The 27,152-nt window shown below is 41.7% G+C and overlaps 1 protein-coding gene across 2 annotated transcripts; it reads left to right on the top strand.

Moving 5' to 3' along the window:
- The first annotated feature begins 492 nt into the window (after positions 1-492).
- On the top strand, positions 493-25,379 carry si:dkey-119m7.4 (uncharacterized protein LOC560629 homolog). Of its 2 annotated transcripts, XM_036147115.1 has the most exons (11): positions 493-785; positions 893-1,077; positions 1,769-1,872; positions 2,003-2,157; positions 3,368-3,536; positions 3,855-3,978; positions 9,364-9,470; positions 18,362-18,573; positions 18,664-18,772; positions 20,318-20,530; positions 22,811-25,379. In XM_036147115.1, exons 2-11 carry the CDS (start codon positions 964-966, stop codon positions 22,884-22,886), a joined length of 1,383 nt encoding a protein of 460 aa, XP_036003008.1. In that variant the 5' UTR covers positions 493-785; positions 893-963; the 3' UTR covers positions 22,887-25,379. The 2 variants fall into 2 exon arrangements, with proteins under 2 accessions (XP_036003008.1, XP_012733722.2); XM_012878268.3 differs by having other exon boundaries at positions 493-1,077.
- Positions 25,380-27,152: the final 1,773 nt, after the last annotated feature.

The raw sequence follows: 27,152 nt of genomic DNA, 5'->3' as shown, positions 1-27,152 counted from the left end.
GGAAATGATGACTAAAGATGGGAGCAGAGTGAAGGCTTACCTAATCTCCCCCTGCTATCTGTCCGCTCCCTTTATGTCACCCTGTTAGACACTCAATCCACCCACACAGCGTTCAGTAGTGGCTGAAGGACTTCATACGAGCAGGAATTTCCGGAGAACAATTGAACAAGTTTAACAGGTGTAATCTAAGGCATTATACAACCGTTATCTGATGCCCCTGCGTTTTCATAATCCACACAAACAGAAGGGCTTTGCCCTCCTCAATGCTACCCCACCCGAACGCATGCATGTCTGTGCTGACAGGGAGGCTGCCCCAAACCCTCGCCTCCTCCTCAAAACTAGTTACTTAATTTAATCTTATGAAACTTTTTAGGAGGGGTGGAGAGATGAAAAAAAGAGCATCCTCCCCGGGCTCCACCCACACGCTGCAGACACCTCCCTCCAGCTTTAAGCTCACTCCCATCACTGTGAGGTTAGAGCAGCCTCAGACGGTCCTGCACGGCACAGCTACAGGTCGCTCTGAGCTCAGCACAGGTGTGACTGCGTCTGTATGCGGACACCGTCTCTGCCTGTTAATCATCTCCCTGCTGCAGCCCTTTTATCGCAGACATTTGACTGCTGCTGAGCGCCCATCTTGGTCAGTTTCACTGTATTAGCACCTTGGGATCATCTCCAATAGACCAGATCGGGTACAAGCAAAGTTTGCATCTACAACTGGCCAGAACAATGAATTTTGATGAAATTCTGAGTAGAATTGGAGGCTTTGGGAAGTTCCAGAAGCTCTTGTACGTTTGGATCTGTATACCTCAGATCTTCTTGGCGTTCCACATGCTGGTGTCTGTATTTACCGGAGCCGTTCCTCCTCATCTGTGCCGCTCTGCTTGGCCCTCAGCGGACACCCCCGCCACCTTGAACTTCAGCCTTCTGAGCGGCCCTGACAGCCGTCCTGAACTCTCCTGCACCATGGCCTCGAACCACAGCGGCGCTGCAGCCGGCGGAGACGGACACCCCGCCGTGAGCTGCCAGGGTGGCTGGGAGTACAGCACGGAGACATTCCATAGCACCATAGCAACTGAGGTGAGTGGCACCTGACGTGTTTTCAAGGTTCTGAAAATCCACCGCTTCCCTTAACGTGTTTTACGCAACAACTCCACGCTTGCTGCGGAACGTGGACGGGCTGAGCAGTTTTATTGCAGAAGACTCCGTGACATCTGAGACTGTGAGGAGACGGACACGTGCAGTGCAGGCATCTTTCCCTGCATACCCTGGCTGGGCAGGGTTAGGTCTGTGACACGTGAAGGTGAGGGTTGGGCAGTTACATGACCAGAGTGATGGGGCCGCCGGCCGGGTCCTCTCATGTGCGTTCTGGTTACCAGCTGATTTAAGAGAACCGTCACAGAACGTTCAAAGTGCTGAACAGAACCGAGTGTTTTTCAGCTGCTCGTCTCGTGGCGTTCCTTGAAGGCAAATGCCATCGGACATGAGCAAACCTATTTGACCTCCTGAGAGTTCTCGACAAATTTTACAACCAATAACATTCCAGTCTGAATGTTGTGCTGGAGGAAAGCTCGGAGTGCATGAAACATCAGAGCCAGGAGCTAGGGAGCTTCAGGCCTGACCTTAAAGAAAGTCCAGGCACTATCAAACAGCTTAATTAGAAATCAGTTACAGATTTGATCACCGATGCTCTCCAGCTCTGTTCCAGTTAAGGATCAGCTGTGAAGAGCTGCAGCTCTTTTTCAACTACATCTGTCTTTGCTTCTTCCAGTGGGACCTGGTCTGTTCCAACGCCAGCCTCAACAATGTTGGCTCGTCCATCTACATGTTCGGACTCCTGGTCGGAGCTGTTCTGTTCGGTCACTTGGCCGATAAGTAAGTTAACGAGTGTTTGACAAGTCATTGACAATTTTTGAGCGAATTAGGCCGTCCGTCGTGTGTAGAATTCCTGCTCTGTTTGTGTGTGTCGCTCCCTAAATTTGTTTGTCTGTTCTGTCTTTGCCAGATATGGCCGCCGAATCATCATCCTCATCAGCCTGGCCATCCAAGCCACCTTTGGTGTCGCTGCTGCTTTCGCTCCAAACTTCTACGTCTACACCGCCCTGCGCTTCATGGTCGGAACATCCATCTCCGGCGTCATCATGAACGCCTTTGTTTTAGGTCAGTCGCATGCAGACCCCCACCTTGTCGGTAAAAGAGAAAGTCTTCTTCTTCTTCTGTTGCCAGTCAGTCCATGCAGGGCCACATTAGGCAGGTGCTGAGCTGCAGCAGTCAGTGGGCAGGAGACACGTTATAGGCCAGGTGACCTCTCCAGACAACATAGAGAGAAATAGGCATGCATGAACACACAGCTAAGGGCCATTCACAGAGGTCAGTTAATCTCACAGCATGTTTTTGGATAGTGGGAGGAAGCATTTAGAAAGGTCCTGGTTGGGGTTCAGGACCTCCTGTTGCCAGGTGACGGTGCTGAAAACTGGGCCCACCCAAAAAACGATTTGTTCATGTGCTTTAGAATTAGAAAATATATTGGTTGCGTGGATATTTGAGCCCAGAAGTAAAACAATCAGTTGGTAAAAGTGCCACGTATCGGTGACAATCTCTGGAGCTAGTGAACGGCTCATCTGAAAGGAAGAAAGTGAATCATTTTGCAAAGTTTGATTCTTTACTTCTTTCTAAAGCCAAAGTTCAGTTTAAAGAAAACAAATAGTTGATGACGCCTATAAAGTTAAGCCACGATAAGATGTCCCAGAGCTGTGATGGTTCTTTCTACGTACCTCATAAATAATTACATACACCAAGCAACACAATCAGCTCTAAAAACTAATGTTATCACGAACCAAGGTGACCTGCGTGAACAGATTGTTCTCTTTTTAACCAAGTCTGCTGTTAGATAAAGTTTGCACAGTGACCTCCAGGCATATGTGCTTTAAGGGTGAAACATTTTAATTGAAAGAACTTTTCTAATAAAGTACTTCAACACAGACTGAATGTTGTGCAGGTGGAAACAGGTATAACTTGTGGCTATAGCGACTAAGATCACTGGTCCAAAGTTATCGGCCGTGAAAATACTCATCCTCTGCGTCCGTGACCTTTGGGGTGACAGCCGCAGGACGCCCGTGTGTGTCTGGCGCGAGGGTGTTTGTTTTGGAGCGTTGGGGTTGTGTGGAGTGTAGGACGGAGCCCCAGGGGTTAGCCTGAAATAAAGCAGGTTTGTGAGCGAGGTCAAGGGGTTGACCCGTTTGTCAAAAATACCCCAAGCTAACGTCTGACAGAGGAACGCGTGTTGTAAAATCGGCTTTGGACGTCGTTGTGCAGGTTCGGTCATCAGTGCGTGAGCTTCACTGTGTACTCATGAGTCCCTGCCACACAGGTACGGAGTGGACGGGCCTGAGGAAGCGCATGCTGGCTGGTATCATCACAGACTACTTCTTCGGCTTTGGGTACATCATACTGGCCGGTGTGGCGTACCTCATAAGAGACTGGCGGAAGCTACAGCTGGCTATATCTGCACCTGGCTTCCTCTTCATCGTCTACATTTGGTGAGTGAGCTGCAGTCTGCACCGGGAGAGAAAAATAACCAAAAAAGTTATCAGTAGGAACATATTCAGACAAAATGCTTGTCTAACTTGTTTCCACTTGGATTATCAACCTTCTTGATGGTTGCCTCGCATGCATCTCGCCGAACAAGTTATTTATAATCCACATTTATGTTCACACAAGCAACCAATAAAAAAAAAAAAAAAAGATTAATGGCTTCATTCCAGTGAAGGTGTGAGATTATTGAACAAGTCAGTCAAGTAATGCCCTGAAGGACTTTGGAGGTGATGCTTATGATTAATATTTATCGCTGTGCTCAGGGTTCTGCCTAAATCAGCTCGCTGGTTGATGGCCAACGACAGGAACGAGGAAGCATGGGAAGTGATCCTGAAGGCAGCAGAGATGAATGGGAAACCAATCAGCAAGGACCTGGAGATGTGTCAGGTAGGAATGTGGGTTTTCTGATTTATCCCTCTGATGAAGTCACGGTTCGATTTATGTTGATGAAATGTCAATTATAACTGAGGCCCACATCTGTCAAAACTTGAGCTCAAACATTCCCTGGTAACCAAGTTCCACCCCTGTTTTTGATACAAGCTGTCTGAATCTGCACAGGTTGCAATTTCAATAACCTTTGAAAGCAGCAGTTTAACAGGAGCAGCCACAACTTTGGAGTTTGTTGCATAGTAAGACTTTTTTCTGGACTGGGAATTTGTTCTTCATAAATTTCATCTTTAATGATCAAAACTACAACCCTGAAAGTTAGCATCCTAAAACAGCTTTGGTACGTTAGCGAATTGCTGATTTCTTTGGCTCTTCCTTGTGGTTTGTTCTGACTGATTTAATGCACACTGCTGCATCACGGTGCAGCCAGGTACAGTTCCCTTTCCAAATGGCCCAGTCCAAGTCCAGATCTCCACTCAACAGTCAGGGCTCACCTCTGTCATTCAATGGCTTTTCCTTACTACTACTACTCACTACATTGCAAATAAACAGGGAAGACATCAAAACTATGACTCAAAGGTATATAGATTTATGTATCAAATACAAACATTTAACTCATAGTGTAAACCTAAATGAGAATTTCTGCCATAAGTCTGTTTACAGACATTTTCCATCCAGTCTGACTGAGCATGTGTACTTTTTCAGTCTCTAGATGTTCAGCTCTTTACGTCAGGCACGTAAAGAGGGTAGAGACCAGTTTTGACTCAGGGGTGCGCTGAATACAGCTGAACCCCAGACTTTTCCAGAACTATCTATCCGTTCCCTTCCACCTTACAGTCACACACTACTTTGTCTTGGTCCACGACATTAGATCCCAGTAAAACCAGGAGAACCTTGTTGTTGCAACTTGACATATTGTGAAAATGTTCAGTGGGTGTGAATTATTTTGTAAGATGCTGTATCTAATCTGCTGAATGAAGGTACATTTATAATAGTATTATTCACATAATGATGTTAAGGTGAAATCAGATGCAAATTCAGAAAAACAAGACCCAAAACTGTCTCCAGGTTGCCGTCAGTAATCCATGAAGGAAGTGAAAAAAGGGTTGTTTTTGTCACGCTGATCATCCCACAAATTAGAAAGAGTGCAGTTAGTGAGGTGCATTTTCTCCAAGGAGGAAGATTTTTCTTCCTTTCGTGGTTTCAGATTGTGTAATTTGATATTCCACATTGGTGACTAAGCAGTCCTTTGCTCACGGAATGTTTGCGTTAGGCTTCCTTCTTCCTTTTCTGCAAAGCTTCCTTCTTTGCAATAACGGGGCTGTTTCGTTTCAATCATGGGACATCAGTACAACTGACTGAGGAGCAGAATGTCTAACCAAACAGAGGAGCAAAGAGAAGCGACCCATCTGCATTGTATTGTGCAGCTTGGCAACCAAGTGACTGAACATGAAGCCCAAACAGCATATCATGACATCATAACTCTCACTGCTTTGATAAATGAATGCCATATTGCTGTACCATAAGCAGAGATAAATTGCACACGGGCTTACTGTAAACGAACGTGCGAAGAATTTTCTTTTAAAGCCGCTGCTTCAAATTCCCAGCGATTACGTTGGTTTATAGGAGTGATGGTATTGTGCCTGGAGGAGTTGGTGGAGCAATTATCACAGCCTGTTTTTTGCAGCACGGTGTGCTGGCTTTCAGGTTGGTCTTCAGCTGCCAAAATTAGCTTTGATGCAAATTAGCAGCCAGCGGTTTTGATCCAGAGGGGACGCTCCCTATCAAGAGATTATGGGAGCTATATTATAAACCCTGCCACCAAACGATAGTGTTTTGCTTTGTTACAATGCAGACTGACAGTAACGGCACGTGCATTTCAAAATAGGCAAACCCCTAAGTACCATGCTTTACCCTTACATTCTGGGCACATGCCAGCGATGATACCTGGAAGACCTGGTCCTGGAGCTGTCAGTGGTTTCGAGCAATTAAAAGCACCGCTGATGATTCAGTAACAGCAGCTACACTGAGTCACATTGAAAGGTGCAAGAGGAGAGAGAGCGTTCACGCTGTGGAACTGTATTCTAATTACCCAAGTCAGAGGAAACCTGTAACATTGACAGTCATGTAATGAAAAACTCCTGAGTGACCGGTTCCAAAGGAGTATGGAACACACCCACACAGACACACAGTGCATCGCTTATCGTTTAAGCATGCACCAGACTTGTGATCGTTTTCATTTTGGCTTCAGAACGCCGAATGATATAAAACCCCTCTGGTGAAGGATTCAGGCTTTAGACCACAGCTGTCAAACTCAAGGCCTGTGGGCCGAATCCGGCCCGTCAAGAAAAATTATCCAGCCCTCAAGAGCCAAAAAAAAAAAAAGGCATATCATGTCATAAAGTAGAGGTATATATCCTTTTAAAGTGTATAAAGTGGCTAAAACTGTGCCTCCTGTAAGTCTAACTCACCCAATATCAACTTTTTTTGCAGATAAATGGTGCCTAAAGGTGCTACTTTTATGTTACTGTGCATTTTTTATACTACTATGTGAACTGGAATGAAATGAAATGAAAAGTATCGTCTCTACACATGCAACCGGCCCTTTTAATGACTTCATGACGCCAAAGTGGCCCCATATAGAAATGAGTTTGACACCCTTGCTTCAGACTATAGACTATCCAACCAATTGTGACGCTGGAAAATTTTAACTAGTTTTGATTTGCTACAAGTCGAAACCAAATGTTGCCAGTAGAAGAGAACAGCCTCACATCCAGGGCCTGTTTTTATTAGGTACAGTTCTAGCCAGGTCATTAGCTTCTATCGTGGTAAACTGAGTGGAACCTCAGGCCGTAACAATAGTCATGGAAAACCAGCCTGGTTCCTAGAGTAGGTCCCAGTACTTGATGCTGGCCTGTTAAAGCACCAGCTGTGATCCTCCTTCACCACAGAGACGAAAGCTGGACAACTTCCTTTGATGGAGTTATCCGAGTTTAGTGTGAACAGAAAGTTGGGACTACGTTTTAACGGGAACAGTCAGACTTCCTGGTGGGAAATTTAAATTCTTCTCCTTCTCGAGATTATTAGTATGACTGGAATGTGTCCACATCAGATAGATTCTTCCTTCTCAGGTCCAAAAACGTTCCTCCTGAGTAAACTGAACACATCTATTTACCTATGGCCTTCCATGTAATTCAGAAGTTAGAACCCAGCTTAACAGTATCTAGTTACAATATGGAAAGCCACTTGGGTTTCACTAACTTATGTACTCAGTGACAAGGTGAGCTGCTATAAGCAAGCAAAGAACCATGGATTTCTCTGAATCATATCAATTTAAACATATAAGGAGAATGGATTTCTGCAGCTATAACTATCTTCATCTGTGTTGTTAGATTTTGATATCATAGTTGTCAAGGCCTGTTAGGGTTACCAAAATCCTTTGTGCTTCCTAAATATCTCTCACAATGAGGGATGTCATTTTTCCAGTTTCTTTTAACCTTTTTAAATACAGAAGTGTCCATGGCTTTTAATAGTAACTTTATAATAGTAACTTCACTTTTAAACTCCATTTATTGGGTCACATGTTGTGGGTGTCCTTTCTGAAGTTTCTCACTGTTTGTTGGTGATACAGAATTTTGTCCCACTCCTCCTGATGGAGCCGGGTCGGCTTTCCTCGTCTATCCACAACTTTTCCACGGCACTGAGATCAGGGCTTTGTGATGGCTGCTCCAAAACACTGACTTTGTTGTTCTTAATGCATTTTCAAAGTAATTTGTTTAGGGTCATTCTCCATTTCTCCAGGACAACCCTAGCTAATGACTAGATGCCGCTTCAATATTTACACAGCATTCTATCTCCTTCTGATGCCATCCATTTTCCATCCATGATGCAGCCACCACCGTACTTCAGCACTGGCACAGCTTGCTTCCTTCTCCCTTCATATTCCGAATGTAACGATGATCGTTGCGACCAAACACGCCTGTTTCAGTCGACAAATCTCTTGCTGATATATTTGCTGATCTTTTTTTATGTTTCTATAATGTCACAAAAGAAAGCGGTTTGTTTGATGTGTGGCGTTAAAATACATCCACAGATGTGCCTCCATGTGACTCAGATGTTTTGAAATAACTTTAAAGAGACTTTTCTAACTTTTCTAACTTACTCTAATAGTGTATTTGTAAAAAAAAAATTAAATAAAAATAAAAAATACGTCTCTATAAAATGTTGTCTCGTTATGGCATTTAACAAATAGAAATAATTTTGGTCATCCTAACTGACCTAAAAGCCAGTCTGACTTAATATCAGACCGTGAAAATGAAAGGATATGTGTCTTGGTCATATCTGTTAAATATCTGGTTTCAACTGTACCTTCGTGTCTGTCTCACACATTCAGCATCATCCTAAAGGCGATGGTGAGCCTCCCTTCCTCTCGGCTCCTCTAATAGCTTGGTTAAATGTTTACTTTAGAGTTGTCTTGACAGAACCAGTAGTTCAGGCAGGTTTTCATCCTCAGAGTAGATTCCACACTCAGACAAGTGGGCTTTCTCTGTCAGAGGGGGCGCTGCCGTTAACCTAAACATCTCTGATTTCATTCTGACTGCAGATCTCCTCAGGTCAAGTATCTGCTACAAATACATTTACCACCAGGTTTGTCTGTAAACTCAATCCAGCCTCTATTTCTATGCCTCAGGTTGCTTTCTCTGTGTTTAATGAGCGAGGCTACAGTTGCTATGATGGCCAGTAATCAGTGCTGCGCTTCAGTGTCTCCTCTGTATACATATACACAGAAAAGTGTGAATCTGGCTCTGCAGCTCTGCTAACGGGCTGCTCGTGTTACATTCTCAGTCCAGAAAAGATGCACTGCAAGAAGGGAACTAAAAGTAAGTAAACTTTTCTTTAAAGGAGTATATTTGTCCTTGATTTCAGCAGGCAAGTTTAAATGATATGCGAATGGAATCAGATTTTTGCACTTAAAATGCAAACAACTCATCTCCATCATCTTATTTCAAGTGCAAGATATCTAATTATTTTATTTTAGGGGTCAAAATATTCATTCCATTGGCTTACCTGCTGAAATCAAGGACAAATATACTAATTTCAAGAAAGTTTAGCTTCATTTTAGTTAGTATAAAGTGCAGTGTGTCACTAATAAAGTGCAAACAAACATGAATTGACAACATATATACTAGTTGTTGATACTGCTGTAGTGATGGGCCACTCATGTTGTTAGTTAGTATCCGTACCAATGACTGTGCGACACGATGGCATCCATAGTGACTTTGAATAAATGCTTTTGATAACAGGCTCTCATTTGAACATGCAAACTATTTGAAGAGCAGGACGTTCGTCTGAGCTTTGTGCCCGTCTTTTTCCTTTTTCCTCCAGGTTTATCAGACTGATGAGAAAAGCGTGCTGAAGAAAAAACATTCCTTCATTGACCTTGTTCGAACCCCAACAATGAGGAAGCGCTCCCTGATTGTCTTTTATCTTTGGTGAGTACTCGCTGAACTTTCCCTCGTTTTCTTTTTTTATATCAGCTTTTTTCCCTTTTTTTTTCGTCTGAAGCAACCTGGGTTTGATCAAAACGTTGGCCCTGTACACCCACGCTGACGCTGACTGAGCCTCATGTCCAGGGCTAGGCTCCCTGTTCAGACTAAAGCGCTAAGTACCAGAGAATGTTGCCATCCTGAGACATTTGACCGCTTTGAGCTCACCATCATGTCAAAATAAGGAGTTTATGATTTAGGACATTGGTCCTTTCTTGGTCTGTTGGGAGTAAGAAGTTCTTTTAAAAGTAAACATTGTAAAATTTGGTTCTACTTACTGTACTTACTGCACCTACTTTGTTTGTTAAATCACCACTTAAGAAACAATGATGATGTAATGGTAAAGGACCCACTCCATGTCGCTCCTCCGTGGAGTGCAGTAAAAATTAGCTGGTTTTTAATACTTGTTTCAAATGGTTTTCTGTTACCTCCAAAGTTTTGCAGCTAAAACCTTTGCTATGCACGAAGGTTAGCCTGTGCCATGGATTACAATATATGCTTTCCTCCGTGCAGAAAATACTTGCAGGGACCTGTTTGTATAAACCTGTTTACAACCAGAATGTGCCCTCGAGTTCTTGTCAGACGAAGGAGAACCTACCAGCTAATGGTTGCTTCACCTAGTCTGGATATAGCTCACAATGCTGATCCAGGAACGTTTGCCTTTAAGAGTTATTTCTGGTTTGTTGTTGAGAGCACAGCGGTTGACCCGTTTCAGCTGAGTAAGACTAGAAAAAGTCATCACAATATCAGCAGACCACAAATCCTGACTTCCTTTTGCCGCTGTCCAACCACGTGGCTGGAAAGTGTCTGTTTTCGAGACGATTTCAAAAGAGTAAGCACAACTGTTTGAAAAGAAACACCTTCAGCCATCCACCAACCACGAGTGAAGGAAGCTTCCTGTTTCTGTTTTCTTTTTGTAAAATGGTGAAAAAAAGTAGAAACTCTGCCAAGGTGGGTAAACTTGTTAGGGACCGGCCAGAGAGACTCAAGAAGTTCTCAAAAAGATTTCCTAATTTACAAAACGATGTCAAAGAAGTTTTTCAAAATGATGAGTTGGGCCAAAAACCGAGGTCAACATAACAGACTTCTGCTCAGGTAGTAAAACAAGCCACTCAAGCGCCAACTGACCTCACAAACGAGACAAGAGAGAAACTTAGCGTGGCAGATCAGACCACTGTGGACAAAACAGGGGAAGTACCAAGAACAGAAAATAGCAAAGACTTCAGTGGCAAACAAACACTGATCCAAATCGTGCTAATTAGTAATCTATTTAAAAAACAGACATATTTGGGTAAGGGCTATCTGCCCAAAGAAGAAGAAACAATGAATAAATTCCCCTCCCCTTTCAATCAGACGGTGGTATGACCCACTCAAGTGGTTCTGTTATTTAAGAAGGACTGATGCAGCGGGGACTCTTTCCTTTGATGTGGCGATCCAACAGCAATTCCAAAGAGAACAGGAAACCCAAATGAGTCGGTTGCATGTTACCCACTGAACAAAGCATTCTGCACTCTCCAAGGGGCCAACTAAAGTTATTTTAGTTAATAAAGGGTTTTTTTTTAACAATCTACAAACCTACTTTAGGAATAAAAAAAAGAATGAGTACGTCGAACATAACCATTACCATTCAGCCGCCTGTCTGTGGCAGCAGGAACGGAGTCCCTTCTTACTGAAAGTCTCACTGAGTGCTTTATAGACACTCTGGCCTGGAATGGGTTGAAATAATATCTCTAACAATCGTAAGAACAGAGTTAGATGTGTGAGGGGCCTTACCTGAAGGAGGAAATTTGGTCTTTTTAATCAGTTCTTTCCTTTCTGGTTGCACAGTGACCAGTGGGTAGCACACCCACGATCCAAAACCATGTCAGGTAAATTGGCCATCCTAAATCAATGTGTGTGTGTGTGTGTGTGTGTGTGTGTGTGTGTGTGTGTGTGTGTGTGTGTGTGTGTGTGTGTGTGTGTGTGTGTGTGTGTGTGTGTGTGTGTGTGTGTGTGTGTGTTCTTCTACTTGCAACTGAGCTAGGACACTTTTTTTATAATTTTATTGGTAAAGTGAGGACTTTGATTTTTCTGGTCCTCACTGTTTTTCTGGGCTAGCGGTTAGGTTTAGGTATATAGTGGTAAGGGTTAGCACTAGGTTAGGGTTAGGTCATACAAAGGGTTGACAATGAATGGAAGTCTACGGAAGTCAGGGCACAGTCCTCATTTTGTACGTTAAACAAGGATGTGTGTGTGTGTGTGTGTGTGTTGCCCTGTGACGAACCGACAACCTGTGTCCCCCGCCTAGTGGAGATTTAAGCACCAACCACCTCCCTAGATACTGCAGGAATAAGCAGGTTTGGAAAAGAAATGGACAGATGGCTTAACTGACTCCTATGACTGTCTGCTTCTTCAATACGCTTCCAAAAACTCCCAGCTAGCATGTTTGCCATGAATGCTACAAGAGTTATTTCTATCTAACTGGGTCACATATTTTCTGCCTTGGCTTCCAAGATCTCCACCCTGCCTCTGTACTCTGTACTACATTAACAAACCCTCCATTCACTGAATACCACACAGTTTTGCAACCTTGGTTGCTTGGAGCCCCAGGGTGCCGAGTGTGAGTAATAATTGTCATCTGCATGATTAAATTCATGCAATATTGTTTGGGGAGAACTTATTAAATGTTTTCCAAACTGTGGATTTGAATGTTCTTTTGCTGGGTGATCTTAGTCTGATTAAATAGTTTCTTCCTTGGACTAGTACACATTTCGCTGTGGCGGTAAAAATCAGCATTCCTGGCCTACTGCTTTTAGTTTTTCCCCGTTACATGCATTCAGTAGATGCAGAGGACCGGAACGTCCCGCCACAATGAGGATGTTTTTCTGCTTACTGTACAACTTCTCAGAGTCAGATGCACATTCTTGATTTTTGCAGGCGGGGTTTTTGGAGCAAACCAACTTGACTCCGTCTTCCAGTGATCATATTATGATACAGTAGGACAGAGAGGAGCGAATAATCAGTTCTAGATAAAAAAAAAATTGGATTTGAACTCATTTTCCAATCTCTTCTTTGTTTTACCATTTCAAACCCAAACAGCAGATGTTTTCCTGCTCCTGTATAAATTGCGAGGGCGGAGCTCCCGGAGTTTTGCGGCCTTCCAACATTCCTCCCAGTCTGGAAGCGTCTCCCGTCCACTTGCTTTTCCCAAACTCTGTCAGGTTCTGGTCTGCTGAGGGAAAAGCAACTGTTTTAGTGCAAAAGGACATTTGCAAACAAATCAGAGTGTTGGACATGCTTTCAATTTTGAAGTAGTAGAGGCCGAGGTAAGCACAAAGAGAAAGTTCTTATTTTCGGTATCACTCCTGTAATCTGTTTAGTTCTTAGAGTTCAAATTGCATTTCATGGAAAGGTTGCATGGTTTTATCGCCCTCATGGGTTTCTTTTTATCACACTTTTTCATAACTAAAAAACCAAACTAGGGCATAACTTTCATATTGAAAGAAAATCATTTTCTAAACATAAATGTGAACAGTGATTTGTGCGACGGGTTCAGCTCCCCTGTAGCTAATCCTTTGTGGAACCAGCTTCACACATCTACAGGCTGAAGTTTGTACCCATTCTTCTTTGTGACATAACTGAACCTCTGTCACAGGACAGGTTCACATGCAGAACTTGCTCCATATTATGTTTTGCATGTATGCCAGGGAGATTTATTTTGGTTTAATTGGCTTTCTTGATGACACTTTGTGGAGTACATGGCCAAACGTTGTCCTGTCAACAGATTCTTCCACCCGAGCTGTGGGTTTTTCCAGCTGCTCCAGAGTAATGCACACCCCACATACAACAAGGAATTTGACTTGGGCTCCTCTTTGCTCTGAATGATGCAAATTTAAGAACAATAGATGCTTAAAATACTCAATAATATTTTTGTGGCTGAACTGGGAAGCCGTGCATCATTTCTCTTTTACTTGATATTTCTGCACTACTTAGTGTTGGTCCGCCACATCAAATCCCAACAAAACAAATTGAAATCTGTGGTTTGAACTTGATACAAATGCAGATCTGTTTGCAACAGCGGGTGGAGTAACACACCCACCCCCATCACACACACCCACACACACACGCCTCTGCTCAATACAAACTGAAATCTGACTCCAAAATACTTTCAACACTCGTTGAAGCATGTCTTAGTTAATGATAGATCATGCAGAATAAAAAAACAGTCACTTAGTTAAAATAACAGCTTTGAGGTATTTAACAAACAATAATTCCTTTTGTTTAAAAATGGAAAGCAGCAATACTTCTGACAGCTGCACATGTAATATAAACAGACTGGAGTTCTATATTAATGCTGAATTACATTATGTTATCTATGCAACACATTTCTTATTTGGAGACTGAAGCAAAAGTATACTATAAATGTGTGTTGAATATAGTATTCCCAAGTTTACTGTCCAGAATATTAGGCTGATACTTTCAAAGTGCTTAACAAGACATCCAGAGGAAGATGAGAAGAAAATAACAACCTATAAAAGCTTTGCATAAATGATTATGATTAAATACTGATGTGTAATGTAAATTTCAGTCAGACTTTAGACAGAAGTTTAATTTTGAATCCTAATCTAGTCTTGGGTCTCATGCTTCTACCAGGAAAAAGTCTATTAGTCAGTCCTAATATAAGGGAAGCAGCATCATCTAGATGTCAGGTTTTCAGAGGGTTGGTTCCAGAGCTGAGACGCATAGAAACAAGATGCTGCCTCACCTTGTTTAGTTCTGGTCCTGGGATCCCTGAAGAAGTAGATCTATGAAGACCTGAGGGATCTACATGGATCATGTTTGACAAGCAAGATACTTTAGTACTTTAGTACCTTTAGCTATTCCTCTGCAAACAGGGATCCAGGGCAGTGATTTAGGAAGTGCTGTGAGTTGATTCACCTTCCTGGTGTTGTTCTCTGGCTGCAGGTTAAGCCGTATCCACTAGATTCATTATCCGTGTTTCTGTGTCCTGCGCTGACAGGAAAGCCTTTATTCTAGCGATGTTCTTAAGCTGAACTAGAAGCAGCAGTTATTCAAATCTAGATCTGACTCCGACACAACAATAAGGTTTCTTGCATGCTCTGTGATCTTTAGCCCTCTGGAGTTTAGTACAGCATTTGATCTTGATCCACCAAAAAACAATGATTTAGGTCATTTTTCTTTTGTGTTCGGTGAAATAATCAACTAGCCGTTAACTAGCTGAGCCACCTGCTCAGGTGATCAGCCTGCAGGCATTGTTGCTTTACAGCTGTAGCTTTAAAACCTCGAGGAGAGAGATGGGTGGAGGTTACACCCATCACCTTCCCGGAGTGGGTGGAGTATATCTGGTCTATTCATAATCTGTTTTACTTGTAAACTGACAACCTGTGTGTAGCTAAAGTTGGGGGACTAGGGAGCGCTGAATTAATCAGAGATGCCCTGAGCGCATCTCATGAAAAAGAACTTTAAGTTGTTAAAACAGTGTGATGGAAAACGTGGATGCTTTTGGTGATAAAATTGCTCGTGGTGAAGCTGGTCTGTTTCAAATCCAATTCCACGCAATCCAGTTCTTTCAACCACTGCCCCACATATAATTCAAACATGGCCACCAACTGAAATCTAGATAGAGGTCAATTTTGTAAAATATTATATCACTTTTATAGACGTTGACTGTCAGTGTACAGCTATTCAGCCAGTGTCATTTCTGAGAAGACAGTTTAAACTGCAGTAGAGCTTGTGTGACGCTCTCTTGCAGCTTACTGAAAACAAAACAATGTTGGGCATTTCAGATAATCAGGGTTTGCTTGTAATTCTCAGTACTTGTAATAATGTAAATAGAAAGCAACAGAAGCTACACTGACAGTCTCAACCTGCCAAACCTGTTTTCACAAGGCTGCAGGGGCCACCAGCTTCCCAGGCGATCACGGTTATTAGGACCCAATGAGCTGAAGCTTGTTGCTGTCAACTTCCTACATGTTCACAACTGGACAAAACTTCTCCCCTGCTCCCACCTGGCATCCAGCTAGCTGCGGACATCACATTTCATGTCCCGCTTTAACTCGGTCTGTCCCTTTAACTCTGTGCTGAAGTAAATACGGAGCCTGTATGAAACACTCAGCCAAGGAGCAAACAGGAAATGAAGGGTCACCAGATAATTCTGTGACTTAACAGACCCTTTCCTTTGACCATTATTCAGACAATGCCTTCACATTTGCCTGAGTTGAGTTCATAACAGATTTATTATCATACATATTCCAGGCTGAGCCAACACAAGGGCACATTTGCTGACCAAAGACACAAACTGAAGCTTTTAAGCTAAATTCTGACTAATCCCTGCTAAAGAAAAAAATATATAAATAAATAAATAAAATGGTCTAAAAGATTGGCCATTTGAGTGACCTAAGCTCTCCTGTGCCTTGGGACTTAACCGTGAAACATCCCTTTCATTTTTGCTACGTTAAAAGGCCAGTTCTCAGCTGTTCAGTACACGATACATTCTACATAAAACCTGACCGAGTTCTACATGAAACCCTGACAGGTTTCAAACCAGGAGGCTTTCTGCAGCACTTACAGCCGCTGTGTGACCTGTGGCTGCAAAAAAACACAAACACTTGTGCAAGGGATGGTGGTGGATTCTTGTTCTGTTGACTGCCAAATTCATATTTGTATGTGGCCTGACTTCTGTCCGTCTCCTCCAGGGCAGCTGCAGCTACTAACATAGCTCACCACCGTCAGGGTGTGAATGTGTGCGTGAATGAGTGTAAGTTTTGGGGTCTTCTGACTTGATAAAGCACTATACAAGTACAAGCCATTTACCATTTAATCAGAAAAAAATAGGTTATATTTGGGTCTACACCAAATATACGCCAATTTCTGTTGAGTTATATTTTAATTCAATTCTCCATCATCAGTTCGCAGAATGCGTTTCCTAAAATAAAAGTAGCAAGAAAATCTGCTTTTGGAAACGTAGCTGCTTGAATGAAACCCTATCTGTCCAGAAAAACCAGTCCAAGTCATGTTTGCGTTTACACTAAAGAAGTAGCTCCAATTTTAGACCTCCCATGTGATCTGAACATTCTTAGTTACCTATGAGTGCTTTTACAGATGGCAAATTGGTTCAAAAATGTTAGTTAGTCATAAGTGATTTTGGTTTGCTATTGTTACACCACATAGTACCCTTAGTTGAACTTTTGAATAATGCTATTAATCAGCTAATCTTCAGAACTGCAGCAGTCTCATTAATTAAAAAAAGAGTAAGCTATGGTATGGGGAAATTCTTTGTAGTGTGACTTTTTTTTTAATCAGAACCAGTTTTAATGGCCATGTTTGATGCTCCATACAACAAGGAATTTGACTTGGGCTCCTCTTTGCTCTGAATGATGAAAATTTAAGAACAGTAGATGCTTAAAATACTCAATAATTTGATCTGCAGTCAAAGTTTTTCCCCTTCACGAAGGAGAATGAAGCAACAAATTAACTAATCCACCAGCTGAATAAACGTCACCTTATTAAAGCGGTCGAGGCAGATGACCGTTCATACTGAGCCCGGTTCTGCTGGAGGTTTTCCTTCCCGTTAATGGGGAGTTTTTCTTCCTACTGTCACTTCATGCATGCTCAGTATGAGGGATTGTTGCAAAGCCATGGACAATGCAGACGACTCTCCCTGTGGCTCTACGCTTCTCCAGGAGTGAATGCTGCTTGTCGGGACTTTGATGCAATAAACTGGTTCCCTTATGTAGGAAATTTTTGACCAATCTGTATAATCTGACCCAATCTGTATAATATGATTGAATTTGACTTTGTAAAGTGCTTTGAGATGACATGTTTCATGAATTGGTGCTATATAAATAAAACTGAATTGAAATTGAATTTAATTTAATTGAATTAAAGCCAAAGAACCTTGTCAAAAGCCTTTGAAAGTTCTTATGTGTGGAGTTTTCTAATTTCCCTGTATGGCACCATCTTGTGGTCATATAAGGAATGACACCTTTAAAATGCCATGCATGGTCAATGCCAAAACACAATTGTTGGTTTGAAGCGTTGGTTTTACAGCAAATATTCACGTTATTAGATTGTAATAATTAACCACAATAATTAAGCTTTACTAAATAAATATGTTGACTTTTAACAACACTAATAAACATTTTTGTGAGAACATTGCCTTCTCACAAAATGATGACCTTTACTTGACTTGTCACATCTGGGCAGAGGGGGGTATAAATAGTCTTAATGAAATCACAAGAAAAAGTATGCATTTATGAACACCTAGCACCAAAACGTTGTCACGTGAAATAACGCTCTTGAGAATATTGCAGCTGCAAACATTTTGCCAAATCAGCAAAAAATGTCAGGGCAAGGGAATAAAGAAGGCTCTAGAAAGTCCAAGTGTCCAGCGAGCCCCACGTCCACCTCCTGAGTAATGTGCTGCTCAACTGTGCTGCCACCAGTGCAGCCCTTACTGGCAGCAGGGGGGGGGGGTGAATTCCCTGTATGAACAGGAAGAAGAAAACTTTTTGACATTGGTTAGTTATGTCTAAGAAAAACGTCTAGGACCAACTGAAGATATGCAAGTAGTTTGAAGATGGACAACAGAAGACTCCAGGTGTTCGCCTGAATGAAACCTTCTGCAATGTTGGAATTGCTTTTCATCAGACAACAGAAGCATGTGAAACAGAGCTAAAATATTTGTATTTGTCAGAAGCTTTAGTGAGGGTTGTATGGTCATTTTGTAGCAGTTTCTAGCCAGAATGATTACCCAGATTTGGGATGTGTGCCTTTTTGTTTGGTGGTCCCAGAAAAGTCACCCAAGGCAAACTCTTATCCCGTCCTTCATGTTGCAGGTTCGTCAACGTCCTCGTTTACTACGGCCTGTCCCTCAACATTTCCGACTTTGGAATGAACATCTTCTTAACCCAGATGATCTTTGGCCTGGTGGAGATGCCTGCACGCACCATCACACTGTTCACCCTCAACCGCTCACGCAAGTTCTCTCAGCTGGCTTTTCTGGTAGTGGGAGGGACTGCCTGCCTTCTAACTACCTGCATCCCCAACGGTACGTACACTCTGTGCCAACAGACCTTCTGTTTACTCAGAAAAAGTCAATTTCAAGGTATTTTTTAACATCTCATCACCTTTTCTTCAGACTTGCCCATTGTCAGAACAGTGCTGGCCATGGTGGGGAAGTTTGGGATCACGGCGTCTCTGTCGATCATTTATGTCTACTCAGCTGAAGTATTTCCAACTGTGATCAGGTGAGTGTTGTCCTGAGGTGCATTTCTGTGTGTTCCAGAGTAAAAAAGTTTCTGAAATCCCGTTTAAGATTCGCAGTGAAATGCAGCCAGCTGCTAGTGTGATGTAAGAGAACTGGACATTTGATCCAGTACAGTCAGCCATTACTTAATGGTAGCTTCTTGGGAAAACATGAAACAAAAAAAAAAACTTTTTGGCATCTTGAAGGGTTTATTTTGGTCACATAGTCAAACCAAACATTTTCTGATTTACACTTCTAAAAATGAAGGTTTTGGAAGCGCAACAGAAAAATGTCCCTCTTAATAGTATCGGGAAATACATGAGATATAAAGTTTCAGAAGTGATGATGTATTCAGACATCAGCATATTCAAAGGTAACAGTACAAAAACACCTCATATCAGCTGCAATGCACAGTTGTGGAGGGCTCATGATGCGTGCACGTGGATCTTATTACTTTGTATTCACATTACGATTTCCTTGGTAAGGAAATATTTCAGCTGTCCAGACTAGAAGCACTAATGTACCCACATACTAGGACTGTAGCAGCACATGAATACGTACCGGACATTCTTGGTGCAGCACTGTCTGTTGCTGTTATATTCCTGGACACATGCAGAATGTTTAAGTGCAGAACAAACGGCACAAAGCTACGGTCTGCTGCCGGTGTACGCGACACCAAAACAAAACTGCGGATTCATGCTAGCACTAAAATCCGCTATACACGGAAAGTTAAGGTTTCTTATTCATCTATAGTGATGATAAAGAAAAGAAGAACCGACCCAAAGGTTTTGTCATCAGGTTTTAACACTTAATTTAATCACTCACCTGAAACAACCTGTAGTGGAAGGCAAACTCTGGAGAAAAACTACCCAAGGTCCAAATCCTGCTGCTTGTAGAAGCATTCAACCAGCCTAAAACCCTGCATAGCAGCAGACATGTTGGCAGGATTCCCTCTAAAGAGAAGGGCTGTCCCAGCAGCTGAACCTTAAAGGTGCATTCAGGGACTAGTCATACACTGGAATGCCTAAATATCACAACAAGTCCAAAGTGATGTAACGACTTCTTACTCTCAAATATCAGAACAGCCTCATTCAAACATCCCTTAATAGCAATCCTGACCATTATCCTTTATTTTTATTGCTGTATACCTTATCCAGGCACTGGTTATCCCTGAATAACCCTAAATCAAAGCAAATTTCCAGTCAGTTCACTACTCGCCACTCTTTTCATGTTCTAAAACATAAGAAAATTCAAAAATCAAGCTATTTTCACAAGTTTGAAAAGTAGTGTGTTTGCTGCTAATAAAAAAGGTAAAGGAAAAATATTTGTTCTGAAAACATACTGAACCGTGACTTTAAAACCAAGATACCGTGATTTATGTGTACCGTTCCACCCGTACCATGTACTGTCACTGTCTCGCCTCACCCTTCCATCCAGCCCCTTTCTATTGATGGAAAAAAGGTAGATGACCGAGACGCTATTCCAGATCCCTCCTTAAAAGTTTGTATAACTGAACTATCTGACCTCTCACTACTCTCTTCCACAGGCAAAACGGGATCGGTATAGGATCCATGTGTGCGCGAATCGGAGGTGTTCTGGCTCCCATGATGTACCTTTTGAGAAACATCAATCCTCATGCTCCCATGATTCTCTCTGGCCTGTGTCCGCTCCTGGGAGCTGGATTGACCCTGCTACTTCCTGAGACGGCCAACAAGCCTCTGCCTGACACGATCGAGGACATTGAGGGAGAGAGCCTCAGGTTTGACCTCAGATTTTACTCTTCTATTCAGGGGGAGTAGAGTTAGAGTTATGGGCTGCCACACGCTGACAAAACTGGGGAAAGTCTTCACTGAGTCCCCTTGACATGCTTCTAGACAGAGGAAGGGGCGCTGCTCCTTTCGCCCTTTTGCTGTTGCATGTCTTGGCAGTTTTCAATCATTCCATACCTGACGTTTTCAAAAATGAATGATGAATGAACTGTCTGCAACAAGACACTTCTCACTGAGCAAGCTGCATTTGGCCTGCCTGGAGACATTTAGTATCAGCACTGACAAACAATTCAAAGATTGTCCTTCATTGGAGTGTCATCATAGTATACTGCAGAGACAAGATTGAGCTATTTTAGTTTGTCTTCTCTAACCCCCAGTCGGTTGAACCAGATGACACAATGAGCCTGGTTCTGGTTCTGCTGGAGGTTTTTCCTCCCTGTTAAAGGGGAGTTTTCCTCTCCACTGTCGCTTTATGCATGCTCATGAGGGATTGCTGCAAAGCCATCATGCAGACTACTGCCCTGTGGCTCTACGCTCTTTCAGGAGTGAATGCTGCTTGTCAAGACTTGATGCAATCAAGGGTTTCCTTAGATAGGAAACTTTTGGACCAATCTATATTATTTGATTGAATTTGGCTTTGTAACGTGCCTTGAGATAATATGTGTTGTGAATTGGCGCTAAATAATAAAATTTAATTGAACTGAATACTTTGATCTGGGATTGATCTCTGGTATTGAACAGGAGTCAGCTGGTCTGTACAGCGACAACCACAATAGACTGAATGAAAGTGCATATAAGATGTACGTAAGATGTAAAGTCTTCAGAAATTATTTTTAAAAATCCATCCATATTTCATCAAAATACTTAACTTGTGAAAGAAATCAACAAATGTGCAATGGTAGGGAGCATGGACTCAAATAGTTTATTTATGGGTCCAAAATTGATGTAACAATTGGTTTATGGGCAAACTATCTCGGAGCCCTTAAAAAGAGCGGCATGAATGTTTAACAGAGGTTAAATTAATATACTGTCAGTAAATGAAGTTTATGTATTAAGTTGATGAGAAAAAAAATCAGAACAAACGGCTATAGCTTTTCATCCAGATGAAATGTACCAAATGTATGGATTTCCATTGTTTTTGCATTGTTGTGCCCCAATTCACTTAGTTGATCTAAAGGGAACGACAACAGCTAAATATTCACAAAATACCGTAAAATTCCTGTCTCAGAGAGAGATCCGTTTACCTCTTTAAAAGCATTTCTTTTACCATCGGAAGCTCTACACAGATAGGTGTTTAAAACCACAATAACCTCACATTATTGTTGTCAGTGCGTGACTTTATAAAACAACAATATTTTACACCAGTCATATTTCCCCCTGCATGTCTATCTGGTCCAGCTAAATGGTTCGGTTTGTCTACAAGAGAAACGAGGCCGGGTGTAGATGACAAACAAGTGATTTTTACGTTAACGGCTTTGTCATTATAAACAGAAAGTGGCTCTCCATCTCATGGCAACAGGACCCCAACAGCCACAGCTCCCAAATGGAAGTAATCCATTGGGGTTTTATGTGATGGATTGACACATATTTGTGAAGTAGAAGCAAAGTGACACATGGTTTTCAACATTTTTCATACATAAAAATCAGAAACTGTGCCATGCACTCATATGTGTTCCCCACTACTGTGTTAAGCATTCAGCTGTTCTGTGAAGGCCTCAGAGGCTTATTAGTGAAAATTAGTGAAAAAACAGCGTTTTGAAGACCAAGGAGCACAGCAACGGGTCAGGGAGAAGTTGTGGAGACGTTTAAAGCAGGGCGGGTTATAAAAACCAAACACTGAGAGAGCTCTGTTAAAAACATCACCTGAGAATTAAGAGGGTGAGATGGACTTTTTCACAAAATCCCATCCCAAAAAAAAGTGTGTTGAAATGTTTGATTTTGACATAGTGTGGAAAAGTTCAAGTTATGATTATTTATGCAGGGTAACTGTATTTGCCCCAATTTGATTTCCCATTATGAAAAAATAAAAGGCACAGTAAAAAAATAAAATAATAAATTTTATTTAAAAGCACCTTTCAGAACACTCAAGGACATTGAAATGAACAAGAACAATAAAAATAAAACAATAAACAATAAAAGTCACAATGAACCAGCAATCACACAGAGTTTTGGAAAAATGGGTTTGGAGTTTAGACTAAAGTATTAAAGTTTTAACCCTATTTTCAGAAAGATCTGAAAGATTTGTGTTTTGTTTCCTTCTATTTTTTTAGTGATGCAGAGGACTGTGTGAAGGCGGGCATCTTTGATCCCAGGACCGTTCCCGTGGAAACCCCCAGGACTGACTAGCACCCCAGCACCAGCTGATGCATTTCATGCGGCATTCAGTATTGTTCCATTCACGTTTTTTTTTAAGACATACGTCTTTGCCTCCAGTGGAAGCCTCAGTTAGACTTTGTGTTTATGGGTCTTTACAAGCTACCCAAACTCTAAAACTCTTTAAAAAAAATCGGTTTGTGTGAAAGTATTTTTCCTCTTCCTTGATCATTCTTGTATGACTGTTTTTTTATGCAGCCTTTACTCTTGTTCCAGTGTGTTATCTTTATTGTATATGTTAGAATGTGGCACTCTGGTGAAGATGTCTAAAGTCCTAGAATACAAATGTGTCTATTGCAGTAGCTTATTCTCACAATGAAAGATGTAGAAAAATGGAACCTTTAATTTTATGATGTTCATTCATTCATTGGGGGGAGGGGGGATTAATCTTAGGAAATTGTTTCTACAATCTCTCCTGCGGCCCAATTGTTACCACTCCGGCTACCAATATTTTGTACTGTGTTGTTTTACCAGGACAGCCCTTGGTCTCTAATGGTAGAGGCGACAAAAGTTTTATTTAAAACCATGGGGTTCATGATGCCGTGTACTCTAACACATTTCTCAGTGCCTTTAGATCAGTGGTTCCCCACCCTGGTTCCCCAGTACACCTGTCCTGTATGTCTCAGACGTGTCTCTGCTTCCCACCTGATTTAAATGGTTGCATGACCTCCTCTGCATGCAACCAAGGTCTGCAGCAGTCTCCTAATCACCCTCACCTTTAATTCAGGTGTGTGGCAGCAAGGAAAGGCCTAAAACATGCCTGGGCAGGGGTACTTGAGGACTAGGGTTGGGTGCCACAGTTTTAGATGACAAACAGGCCCACAGCATCTCAGAGCCTTCACCATACTCAACATCTGAAATGTCCATCTCTTTCTTGGCTTCATCTTTTGTTTCGCACTCAACCCACTAAAGGTGTTGGTACAAAAAATTCAATCTTAATCTCAAAGCATACAGCTCTAGTGAAAGTCCCCGCACACCCCACATGTTTTCAGTTGTGATGGTAGGATAGGACTTTTTTTGTTGTTTTTCTTTTCAAGCACCTTTCCCAAACGAGTGCAGTGGTTGCCACTGAGATCTATTGTGTTCAAGATGCCACTCTTGGCTGCAGTTCTCCAGTAGTGAGAGGTTTAGATTTTTACACCTTTTGACCATCATGCTTCCTGTGTGTTGTGGCTAAATGAATCTGGGTCCTGGTCCAGCCTCCTGGAAATTGGCCTTTGTGTGACATCATATTTATCCCCCAGGAAAACTGAAAGTCATTGATTGCTAAGAAGTTCCTGGAATGTCTGGTCAACGTAAAACGTAATGAAGTATAAATAATGACCATGGTTTTGCTTTAAAGGGATTGTTAGGGAAGCCGATAATTGTGTTGCTGATGATTTGGTTGAAAAAAATTATTCCTCAACATGGGGTTTATAAGCGCTGTATTTTTCAACATTTCTGTGTGTGAGAGAGATTGCTCGGCTGCTTTAAAAGATAATTCAACCTGTTACCAAATCTTTACAGGGGTGCCATTATTTTTGTTAAATTTTTTTACACTCTAAAAGTCTAATTTATCCGTGTATGTACAACAAATATCCTCAAGTAGGTGGAGAATTGTCTCGTGGCAAGTTGGTGATGTCTGAAGCCACATGGCTATAAAAGGGGCAGATAAGAACCCTCCTGTGGCATTGTTTTGTGTTTTTAGGCCTTTTGGGACCACAGTGCAAACTGAAAAGGCAAAGCCGACATAGTTTCACCTCACAACTCTGTCCTGGTGTGAGGAAACGGTTCATGTCTAACAGTATTGTTCGGATAATGCTTTGTGTGTCAGTTGAGTCTCCTTCACAAGAACTCTCATGATCTTGATCACAGGTGTCCAAACTTTTTAGCCACTTGGGCCAAAATTGGAATATACAATTACTCATGGGATGAAAGGAAATCTTATCATTTTTGAAACATTAAGAAATTGTATTAGTTTTTTTCAGCAGCTCAAAAATGTACTTAGCATACAATATTTTGATAAAAAAAATAAAGCAGTCACTTTTTAGTGGGAAAGTGATGTACATTCACTATTGTAAACCATTGCAGATCCAAAACTTAAAACTTTAAACTTTTGAGTATTTCAATAATAAAAGAAAGACATCCAGTTAGAAATTCATCTGAGCTGAATTAAGAAAAGAAATAAATGGAAACTGACTATTCACAGCAACAAGAACAGGATTTAGTTAATTCTTTCTTTGAAAATGACTGCTTTATCTGCCCAAGTTAAAATAATTCATTAAAAGCAGCTATTCAGGGCCTCAAAGTCTGTTTTTGAGTAAAAGTCATTGGATGTGGTCCTATTTTGTATGAAAATTAAAGAGGATAATAAAAGCATGGTTATTGAAGACAAAATGCTTTGTGCCTAAAATATTCCATTGAAAGAAAAGGAAGAAAATATAAGAACATTTCCTGGTAATCATTTTACCCTAATTTAAAAAAAAAGCCTCCTTTGGCTTCAAACACCTGTGCTGGTGAATCCTTCCTGATTGCTGTTGTGGGCCACAGAGACCCCAAAGAGCCCTTTGGTTGCACTTTGGACACCCCTGATCTGGATCCTGCTAAACCCAAACCGATAATAAGGCAAACAGGTTCTGGTGAGATGAGAAGAGCTGCAGATACAACCGTACTTTAGTTAAATCACACTGTTCGATTTCTACTATGGCTGATAAGAACATATTTGTCCAACCCTGATTTTTTTTTTTTCGTTGCATCATGTTGTCTGAAGCTTGTGTTGCTAAACTGAAAGGACACAGTGGAATTTTCCTCAGTATTTTTCTCCCAGTTTGCTGTTGGTGGTTTGTTATCAGCACCTTCCTCACTAATCATGGTGGTTACACTGTGAACAAAGCCGGCTGTGTGAAGAATCTGCTTTCCCAGACTGTTGGGAAGGGCTTTTTCAGGCTTGCTGGGAGTTCTAATCTTCAAAAACATCCAGCACCTGTAGGAACTTATCAGCCAGAGCTCATTTTCTGTGTTTTGCCTCATTATCTTGTTTTGGAGCGTGGTTTGCTGCTACATTTGCGGACTTAAATGCCAGTTCAGCTGCTGTTGTTACGGTGCATCTCTACCGCCTCACAAAGGCCTGGTTAAAGGCAGGCAAAGGAAGGCGTGAAGCACCTCCATGTTTACAGGGATAACCCACGGAAAGACGTGTCTTTGAGGAAACACTCCCTAGTGGATAGAGGGTGTCACCTCCTCTCTGGCAGCTCAACAATAAATACCTGATATGTGAAAAAACATGTTTCATGTCTAATGCATGCAACAAAGAACATTCACGTTCATTTTCAGATGATGTTGTTGATATTGTATGTTTTTACCAACTTTATGCAATAAAGGTGTTCTAAGAGTGTGTCTTATTCAGTTTTTCTACTGCATGCCTCCAGAATTGACAGACTCCTAGACAGGTGTCATACATACTCAGGAAAACTGAGCCAAAGTCAGGTTGCCTTTGATCTAAGCCTGTTGACCCAGACGACCAAGAGTCTGCACAGGCAAAACTAAAACAATTCTTTAATAATTCTGAAGGAATCAAAAACAAAAAAAGATTGGTTCAGCATAGAATACTGGTTGCTGGACGCTTTAATTAAAAAACCAAAAGATTGGTCTCAGGATCAAACATGATTCAATTTACCTGACCACACCATATTCTTTCCCATCCATCCATCCGTTACCAGTGATGAGATGAATGAGTAAAAAGTCTCAATCACACTCTTCAGCACTTTCTGGAGATCCAAAGGCATCTTAGGCCAGTAATATATCAATCTTTCAGTAACAAGTAATCCCTAAATTAGTTATATGCCTGGTAGGTTTATATTTAAAGTAATTTTTAAATCTAACCAACATATTTCTTATGGCTGGAAGCAGTATCAACGGTCGTTTTGGAGTGGCGCAGCCAGAGTCCCGATTTGACTCTGACAAGGGGAGGAAGGTAAAGATGGGGTAGTAGGGAAGGAGGCCTTTTAACCTCCAGTGTTTAGAACACATCACCAAAGATAAATAGTTAAAATACTTGTGTCATGTTTGTTTTTTCCATCATGACTCTGAATGGGACAACAAACACGGAGGCAGAGAAACAGTTTAACGGTTTTATTGACTGGCTAGGAAAAAGGGTGCCGGGGGTTTTGCTTTCATATACGCTATTCATCCATAATCAGGGGAAGACCTGATATGAGTCTGGTAATAAATTCCCAGCAATGCTCTATTCACAGCTCCCTA

Source organism: Fundulus heteroclitus, chromosome 15 (assembly GCF_011125445.2).
Source record: "Fundulus heteroclitus isolate FHET01 chromosome 15, MU-UCD_Fhet_4.1, whole genome shotgun sequence".
Taxonomy (NCBI): domain Eukaryota; kingdom Metazoa; phylum Chordata; class Actinopteri; order Cyprinodontiformes; family Fundulidae; genus Fundulus; species Fundulus heteroclitus.
This window is presented reverse-complemented; position numbering and strand designations above follow the sequence as displayed.

Coding starts and splice junctions, on each gene's coding strand:
- si:dkey-119m7.4 (XM_012878268.3), top strand. CDS start 727: ATGAATTTTGATGAAATTCTGAGTAGAATTGGAGGCTTTGGGAAGTTC. Junction 1,078..1,768: donor ATAGCACCATAGCAACTGAG/GTGAGTGGCACC, acceptor TGCTTCTTCCAG/TGGGACCTGGTCTGTTCCAA. Junction 18,574..18,663: donor AACTACCTGCATCCCCAACG/GTACGTACACTC, acceptor CCTTTTCTTCAG/ACTTGCCCATTGTCAGAACA.